Source organism: Aulonocara sp. 'chitande type north' Nkhata Bay, linkage group LG12, assembly GCF_057382095.1.
Source record: "Aulonocara sp. 'chitande type north' Nkhata Bay isolate Kocher_YH1m ecotype deep benthic linkage group LG12, A_spYH_male_GT1.1, whole genome shotgun sequence".
NCBI classification, from domain to species: Eukaryota; Metazoa; Chordata; class Actinopteri; order Cichliformes; family Cichlidae; genus Aulonocara; species Aulonocara sp. 'chitande type north' Nkhata Bay.
In genome coordinates, this window is record NC_141355.1 from 725,386 (window position 1) to 735,267 (window position 9,882).

At 42.0% G+C, this 9,882-nt stretch overlaps 1 protein-coding gene across 1 annotated transcript; it reads left to right on the forward strand.

Annotated features, from left to right (window-relative positions):
- Positions 1 to 8,528: 8,528 nt before the first annotated feature.
- Positions 8,529 to 9,522, forward strand: LOC147316604 (GTPase IMAP family member 2-like). The gene has a single exon (XM_086313026.1). The coding sequence runs from the start codon at positions 8,529 to 8,531 to the stop codon at positions 9,396 to 9,398; it is 870 nt and encodes a 289-aa protein (XP_086169152.1). The 3' UTR covers positions 9,399 to 9,522.
- The last annotated feature ends 360 nt before the right edge of the window (positions 9,523 to 9,882 follow it).

Below are 9,882 nucleotides of genomic sequence, written 5' to 3' on the forward strand. Positions count from 1 at the left end.
GTTGAGAAATGTTAACGATGTCATTAAAAGAAAGCATTAAATTAGGGAGAAAAACCCGTTCGCGGAGAGGGTCCCCGGTTCTCCAGTTAGATTGTGCTTCTCGGCGTCATGTTTCGCCGTGACGGGGTTATTATTGGAGTAAATGGATGGCTGGAGCCTCTGCTCGAAGCGTCTCTGATCGCCGCGAGCGGGTTCATATTGGAATGAATTGACAACCCACAGCGTCACATAAAAACGTGGAAGGGTACCTTAGGCGTCAGCATGAGAAGTTAAGGGACGTGACAAATCGTCATTATTTTACGCGTTGGGAGTGAGAACGGGTTGCCTGGTCACAGTTCTCACAATTGATTCTCAAAGTGCAAACCTTTGTAGATTGCAAAACGTAAAAGTATTATTATGCCGCGGTTTGTCTTCATCTGCCCGCCACTTTCGTGCGCCTTTTTCCCTCACGGTGCAGGTGTCTATTTCCGAATGAGGCTCATAGTTATGGGTGTTTTTGTGCTGTTTTTTCTATTGGACGCGATGGTTATCAAAACCAAACGTGATAAATTTGGCAAGCGCAGGAGATTTGTCAATCAGGCTGCAGAATGCAATGCTGTACTGTGCAATAAAAAATCAGCGAAAAAGCAAAGCAGTGACGGATGAACAGCGGGACCACTGTGTGCTGTTTATTAATAAACAATAAAATATATTCCTAAATGACAACATGCATAAAAGCAGAACGGTATTTGTACGTCAGTGGGAAAATAGCGGTGGCTTGCTAGCTTTTGTGCGGCTTCCCCGGGTCAGTGAAAACTTTCAAAAGAGAAATGAATGAACTTACCAGGTTGCCCGATCTCTTCACATATCTTCCTCCAAGCTCGGTCCTTTTTATTCCTGTCTCGGTACTGAAAGCAGCTGGTGTTGTACAGCTCCGAGTTGTTTGCTACCGCATTGATTAGCCTTCCCCTCCATTGAAGTATGAAAGGCTTTGGCTGGATCTGCCCCTTTGACCTAGGTAACAGCCACGTCACCAGGCTCCTGATTGGTTGTCGCGGCGCGATTTGACGCTGGAGTTCAGATTTTTCCAACTCGAGCGGTAGACGCGAAACGCGCGTATGCACAAAATGCAACACAAAAACTCACGCGCATGGTTTTATTCGCGAGTCAAACGCGCCAGACGCGCTACACTGACACGCGTTTCACGCGTTTTGGCGTTTTCGCGACGCAAATCTGCTTCCGAATTTTCGCGGGACCCGCAATCGCGCGTCATCGCGCCTTTCCATTGACTTTACATGTAAACCTGACGCTCTATTCGCGTCCATCGCGTTCAGTGTGAACACACCGTTAGAGGTGGTGCGATTGGTAATCACACGGCTCTTCAGACCAAAGGTCGTGGGTTCGATTCCACCTTGGCCCACATGTTTTTTTTAACTACAAATTTATACACTGTCACAGACCAGTAATTCATATTCATCATTTATTACAATTCTGCAAACTTTTATGATTTTACCAGTTTTTCTAATATGGACCTCACATTCTTGTTAACACTCCATGGCACAAATACTCTTCCCTTTAGGCTCTGTGTATGTGTGTGTGTGTGTATCAATATTTCTCCCATTTTAAAGTATTACTCCTCCATAATTGTATTTCTGTTAAATCAAAGTACTTTTACTACATCTTAGTACTTCTGCTCAATCATAGTATTTTTGACAAATCATGATTTTTGTGCCAAATCATAACATTTGTGTTATGTTAAAGTATTACTACTAATTGGAGGAATTTCTGTCATGTTACAGTATATGTGCTAAATATAGTATTTCAGCCAAATCATACTATTTCTACTATATTATATTTTTCTTTCTAAATACAGCATTTCTGCTATGTTGTACTATTTTTCTAAATCATAGTGTTTCTGTAATGTTTAAGTATTTTTGGCTAAATATATTCTTTCTGCTATCTTATACTATTTCTCCTAAATTCTTGTATTTTTGAGAAGTTATCAAGTTTCTGGTAAGTTACAATATTTCTGCTAAGTTCTGCTATGCTATTGTATTTCTGCCAAGTATTATGTTTCCTCTAAGATATTGCAGTTTTGCTAAGTTATTACATTTTCGCAAAGTTCTATTTGCTTCTGCAAAGTTTTTGCAATTTCTGCAACTTTTCAGCTTTTTCAGCTACTTTTTGCATGCAGCTTCAGCTTTAAGCATCCACACTGCATTTTCGCAGGAAATGCAATTTTTAAGTGTGCCTATGCCAAAAGGCACACTTATTACTATTGCTCGGATTTATTATTAAGTGTGCCTATGCCAAAAGGCACACTTATTACTATTGCTCGGATTTATTATTCTTATTAAGTGTGCCTATGCCAAAAGGCACACTTATTACTATTGCTCGGATTTATTATTCTTATTAAGTGTGCCTATGCCAAAAGGCACACTTATTACTATTGCTCGGATTTATTATTCTTATTATTATTATTAAGTGTGCCTATGCCAAAAGGCACACTTATTACTATTGCTCGGATTTATTATTCTTATTATTATTATTATTATTTTCCTTTTTCAGCCTGAAATTTCCGCGCGTAACTCATCCCACAGTTTTGACACAAGCTTCATATATGTTATATCATTTTGTGCGGCTGGATCAGGAATGGTGTGCTATGACTTTTGGTGTTTATTACTTCTATAGTTTTTTAAATATGAATATTTTAATGCAAGTTTTTGCCCATTCAAATGAATGGGAACGAACGAAAGTGAAACTTTACTTACTTTGTGGTGTGTTTGCTCACTCACTTAATTTGTGGTGTGTTGGCTCACTCTAGTGGTATGTCCCCGTATTTGGATTACCATAATGACAACAATATGAACGGCGCGCACAGCGTCGGTGCTTTCAGGAACCATTGGAATTCTTAAGGTTGCACGAAGCATTGAATAGTTACGGTAACGGCAAGGGTGTATGCTTGGTGGAAAACTGCATATCCCACAATTCAAAGCACGCCTCTACCAGTCAAACAATGGCGGCTGCCACTTGGTTTAATATATTCCTCTTATTTGTGTTTCTAGGTCACAAAGTAAACTTTTAAGATATTTTCAGGTGAGAATGTAGGTGTGTAAACGTCAAATATCTGCTCGTTTTGTCAAAACATCCCATATTGGCAACAGATTTTTCACGATGTTGGCTAGCTAGCGCGGCTAGCTAGCCGGCTAGCGCCGCTTCACTCAAAAGCACCCAGGCTTGGCTTTCAGTGAGGCGTCTCTAACTCCTTTCATCCCCGATAGCTCCGCAAACAGTCTTTGTCTTAGCTGGACTTATTTTTCGTTTATATGGGCCGATGATGCTGGTCGATGAGGAAAAACTAACTGAGTTGTTTGGTGGTGGCTAACGCAGAGCTAGCTAGCCACCGGTATGTGTCTCTTTCCCCTCATATGTTGGGAAAGAAACATGTGAGGCGGCCGCCGATCGACCGGTTTTCAGGTGAGAATGTAGGTGTGTAAACGTCAAATATCTGCTCGTTTTGTCAAAACACCCCATATTAGCAACAGATTTCTCACGATGTTGCTGCTAGCCGGCTAGCTAGTTCGGCCGGCCGGCTAGCCGGCTAGCTAGCTCGGCTAGCTAGCGCCGCTTCGCTCAAAAGCACCCAGGCTTGGCTTTCAGTGAGGCGTCTCTAACTCCTTTCACCCCCGATCGCTCCGCAAACAGTCTTTGTCTTAGCTGGACTTATTTTTCGTTTATATGGGCCGATGATGCTGGTCGATGTGGAAAAAATAACTGAGTTGTTCATATACCGGTGGCTAGCTAGCTCCGCGTTAGCCACCGGTATATGTCTCTTCCCCTCGTATGCGGGGAAAGAAACACCGATCGACCGGTGGTGGCTAACGCGGAGCTCAATCGTGGATAAGGGAAACCCAATGCAGGAGAAGCAGGCGGCTGGTGAACTGAATTTCAGGTAAGACGTTATTAACTGCACTCTATTTGGGTCAGATATAAACCGAGTTTAGGTGTAGTTTATTTTCGTTGTGCTGACAGTTACAATAACTGTACTGCGTGCTAGCTAGCACGACGGAGTTTCTATACAGCTGTGCGCGCTAAGTTACTGATTTTGAACTTTATGACAGCCTCCCCTATTTTCAGGCGAGAATGTAGGGGTGTAAACTTCAAATATCTGCTCGTTAAGCGTGCCTATGCAAAGGCACACTTAATTTTATCAAGAAGTCCCATATTTTATCAAGAAGTCCCATATCTCTCACGATGTTACTGCTAGCGCCGCATGGCAGCTAGCTGGCTAGGGCGGCTTGGCTGACACCTAGGCCGGGCTCTCGTTTCACCGCCGCATGGCAGCTAGCCGGCTAGCTGGCTAGCGCGGCTTGGCTGCCACCCAGGTCGGGCTGGCTGACACCCAGGCTGGGCTGGCTGACACCCAGGCCCGCTCACGCTGTCGTGTCACCCCTAGTCTTTCGTGATGACTCTTGGTTGGCTGCTGGACTTATTTTTCATTTATATGGGCTGGTGATTCAGTATGAGTGTCCGGTGAACTGAATGTCAGGTAAGACGTTATGTATATGTAAGGTAGTGACTGGAATAAGTCACAAGGTGTCGCTGTTGAGCTGCATATATGTTGTAAATTTTAGCAATTTTGACCATTTGTCCTCTGCAGGACACCGTAGTTCAGATTTCTCGTTCGCGTGGGCGCCATCTTGGTTCAGTGTTTACTGTGATGTGCAAAGGTAAGCACTGTCAGTGGCGAACTGCATTGGTTTTGTTTAAAAATAAGTGTTCCACTGTGTAAAATAGCGGTTTGTCATTTAAGCCGAGCATATATTTTGTTTATTGAGAGGTTCATGTATTGTCTGATGAGAGTATGAGACAAAGATATACTTTTCTTTCAAATCAAATCAAATCAAATCACTTTTTATTGTCACATCACATGTGCAGGCACACTGGCACAGCACATGCGAGTGAAATTCTTGTGTGCGAGCCCCACAAGCAACAGAGATGTGCAAACACAACAACACAAACGAGCAAAATACAAGAATGGCCAACCTGAAACTAATAAATATATGTACAATATATAATAGTGTATGCATTTCTGGATGTGTATACTAAATATTTTCCTACGTGTGTGTGTGTGTGTGTGTGTGTGTGTGTGTGTGTATACACATTTTTACAAATTAAATAGTAAAAAAATAAAATAAAATAATAATAATAATAATAAAATATATAAAATATACAGAGTTGAATATGTGCAAAACAAGTGGCATTTATATACAGTGTGGAGTGCATAATGTTAAAGTTCCAGTAGTGAAGCTGAGGTGTCTATGACGTGTTCAGCAGTCTGATGGCCTGATGGAAGAAGCTGTCTCTCAGTCTGCTGGTACGGGACCGGATGCTGCAGAACCTCCTTCCTGATGGAAGCAGTCTGAACAGTTTATGGCTGGGGTGACTGGAGTCCTTGATGATCCTCCCCGCTTTCCTCAGGCACCGCTTCCTGTAGATGTCTTGGAGGGAGGGAAGCTCACCTCCAATTATCCGTTCAGAGCACCGCACTACTCGCTGGAGAGCTTTGCAGTTGTAGGCGGTGCTGTTGCCATACCAGGTGGTGATGCATCCAGTGAGGATGCTCTCAATGGCACAGTGATAGAAGGTCCTGAGGATGCGGGGGCTCATGCCGAATCTTTTCAGTCTCCTGAGAAAGAAGAGGCGCTTACTCTCATATAAAATATTTAGCTTTTATTAAATAGTTATCTGAATCTTACAACCAAAGTTTGTATAATAATACACAAGATTGGCTGTAGACCATTGTTAATCATTCAGAACACTGTGTAAAAATAACAAAAAACAAAAAGTGAATGAAAAGTGCATAAATATTTATTTTACGTGTTTGATGTGTGTGGCAGGGCGTGGTCTGCAGTGCCGCTGCAGGGGAGGTGGACCCACCTCAGCGGCATCTGCAATCACGCCTCTCAGGTGTAAAGTCTGTGCTCTCTCTGCTTTTTTTTTTTTTTTTTTGTGTATGTGTCGGGCTATGAGATGAAAAGCTACAGCCGGCTGTGTGGGTACAGCAACTATGTGTGAAAAGTGGTCCATAACGTAATGCTTCAAAGTGTGTTCATGCAAACATTGTCGGGTCTGCTTATGAACCTCTGCGCACAGCGTCTACAAATTGGGGCTGTACGAAGTCACCTCATCTTTACACAAAACTGTAAGCTGTCATCTGTGAGGCGCGAGCGGTGTTTGGTTTTACCATAGTTCATGGTGGAGAATGGCTGCTCTGCTGAGTTTTGCTCTCTGTAGCTGTTTGAATGGCAAACTATACTGATTAGCGGCGGCATAGGCACACTTAAAATTTCTTCAGAAATTTTCGCTTTCTAGTTTTCTTTTTTCTTTCTCAACAGGTGATCCAGGTGATCGATATATGCTTTTTTTTTTCTTCTTTTTTTTTGCTGCCCATTCTGTTGGTTTTTGTTTTTTGCCCTTCTCCCCCGTCCCTCTTCTCAGCTGTTTCTCTTTCCCTCTTTCTTTCTCCCCTTCTTTCCTCCAGTCAAGTCTGTCCCGTATTCAGCTAGTGAAAATAAAATAAACAATAAAAGGTGAATCAAATGGACCATTATGGCAAGGCTGGGATGGTCAATTTGGTAAAGTAAATCCGTTGGGCATCTTCCTTTGCCTTTAGACAATAATTCTGATGGCAAAAGAGCCAAACGGGACAGGCACAAAAAAAAAAAAAAAATGTCTAGCTTTTAAAAAAATAATTATCTGAATCTTACAACAAACGATTGATAGATTGATGCATATATACCATCAAAACAGTGTACATCACTGTCACAACAGTGTTTATTTTCATTCAAAGGCTTTATGATTTTTCCTATAATGGTGGGCCAGTCTCTAGTCAAAATGTCCGGGCCAATTTTCTGTCCCAGTCCAGCTCTGTATGCAGCTCATCTGCAGTCTGGTGTTACCTACATCTTCCTATTCAGAAGGCAGAATTTCCGAGTTCTGAGTACAATCGAAAGCACCACGACTGCAGTTTTTGTGTTGGATGTAAAAGGCGCACATGATGCTGTGACGTAGGCTAGAATCATGGCAGCAGTCAATGACGGTCCAGGCGTGGGATTTCTCTCGTGGAAATATGCACATTATCTTTTCCTTTCTGTTGGTAGGTGGCACAGTGCACTTGTGGCAAGTAAGCAAGCTAGAAGACTGGCAAAGTTATGGAAGAAACACATTAACAAGAGAATTCTGAGTAAAACCAAAGTTACTTTCCCTAGTAACTAGTTACTTTGAAAGTAACAAGTAACTTGAAGTAACTGAGTTACTTTTGAGTGAAGTAACTAGTAATGTAACTAAGTTACTATTTTAAAGTAACTTACCCAACACTGCTCATCAGTAATGTTTGTAGGGGGAGTGCATTTTTAAAACAATTTGTGCAAACTACACCACAAGGTGGAATATTTGCAAAATCATGACTACTCTGTGAAATTTTGTCTCAAGAATTAACCCTATGAATATGTCAGTACCATTAGGATGAAATTATTGTGTCACCAACATTTTAACGTTAGACGTATAATTTTAACAGCCTCTGTAAACTAATATCCTGACTTGCTCAAGGCTGCTGTTTTCTCTGACAGTTTCAATCAAAATTAGAAATGCTACTCTAGGAGACTGAGAGAACTAATAGTGCTGCCTGTTGTGCAGTTAGTTTCCCAAACACGTTATTCATGGTTACATACAATTTTAGACTGATGTGGGCCAAAGCCTACCATAGCCACACATTTGTTGAGTGAAATTGACTTTAAGTGACTTACAGGTTTCTTTGAAAAATACTTTCTTAGATCCAGTTTCTTCCTTTGTGCTGCCATCCTCCTCTCCTCCTCGCAGATCAGGCTTGCTTCTGCTAAAACTAAACAGAGCTCCCTGAAAAGCACAGCCAATCACATTGGCCATATTTGTCATATGACGTAGGACTCCAGTAGAGAACGTAATTTAACCCTTTCTGCACCGCTGGGTGAATGAGACGTTGACAGATTGTTTTTTTCTTACTATCGGGTTTGTTTTTCTTTACTCTAAGAAATCAAATTATTGATGCTGACATGTCCCTTCCGTCCATGCCAAATCTACGCCCTTGCCTGAATCCCAGGCTGCTGGGGGATTCCCATGACGCTCTGAGAGTTTCCTCTGGTGTTCATACACCACTCATTTCATTTTGTGTTCTCTCTCATAACTTTGTCTTGTTTCTCTGTGCTCTCCTTTTTCTCCAATGGGTCTCTATGATGGCTGCCCTTCCCTGAGCCTTGTTCTCTTGGAGGTTACCTCCTGTTGAAAGGGAGTTTTCCTTCCCATTGTTACCAATTGCCACTCATAGGTGATGATGTGATTTTGGGGTTTCTCTCTAATGCTGTGGAGTCTCTAAATTGAGAGGACTGCAATTGTGAGGTGGTGCAATAAAAATAAAGCTGAACTTATTTAAAGAAACTAAATTCCAATTTTGCCATTTTTTTGGTTGCACTAATGCTGATGCACACTATTCAATCCATACCTCCTTGCTGATGCCGTGTGTTGTTTCAGGCTCTGACCTGAGGGTGGTGCTGGTGGGTCAGGAGAGAGTGGGGAAGAGCTCAGCAGGAAACACCATCCTGGGAAAGAAGGAGTTTAACTGTAGGATCAGTTTGAGCCCTCTGACTTTGAGCAGTGAGAAGAAACAAGTTGATATTGACGATCATAGAGTCTCTGTGGTCGACACCCCCGGACTCTTCAGCACTCGGCTATCTGCAGACGAGGTGAAAGCAGAGCTGGAAAAAGCTCTCCAGCTAAGCTCTCCAGGTCCTCACGTCTTCATCCTCGTCCTCCAACTCGGAAGATTCACTCCACAGGAGCAGGAAGGACTGAAAGCTCTGCAGAAGATGCTTAGCGCTAATGTCTCCAAACACACCATGTTGCTTTTCACCTACGGAGACCGACTGGAAGACACCGACATGGACATTGAGATGTTCACCAGAGAGGACAGAAACATCCAGCAGCTCCTGCAAAGCTGCAGCGGTGTGTACCACGTATTCAACAACAAGATGGAAAACAGGGATCAGGTCAAAGAGCTGCTGCAGAAGATTGATAAAATCTGTGACAGCGGACAGTCATACTATGGGAGAAGGCCTCAGTCAGTCTGGGGTTCAGTGCTCAGAGCTCTGAGAGAGAACAAGTGGCTAGTGTGTGGTCTGATACCATGTGGTCTGATACTGTGTGGTCTGATACTGGGAGATCGTATAATGCTACCCCAGCAGTGTGTAAGAAAATTCAAGATCTTTGTGGTTACGAGCCATATGTGGGACAAAGTCATTGTTTTCCAAGACTCAAGTAAGTCTCCAATCTTTATCCTCAATTCTCAAGCCCTAAACTTTGAATTTCTTTCAAGTCTTTTTTAAACAATGTTGCAGGTACATATTAAATGTAAATAATAGATCATGTTTTCTCTTTCTTAATCTGTATGTATCTCAACACATAATGAAACAAGTGAACTTACAAAATATACACCAAGTAATTCTGAAATTGTACCTCTATAATGTACAGCTCAATGAAACTTAGCTGCAAGAATAGTCACAGAAGAAACATTCAATGAAAAATGCAAAAGCAGAACTTTCTCTTCAGACAAAAAGTGCTGAGATTGTACAAAGCAAAGAACCATCACAGTAAATTTAGTGCAGTGTGATTAGCATGTCCCGTCTGTCTTATCTAGTCTCTGTGTGAACATGTGTTTGTATGTGTCCAAGTGTGAGTGACAGCGAAAATAAATAAATAAATAAATATGAATTAAACAATGAACATAATGTGCACTTTATGTTATTTCATTGCATTTCCAAAAGACCAAACTGGCCAAAAGTCTGGCAGTCATTTGTGCACGATGAGACA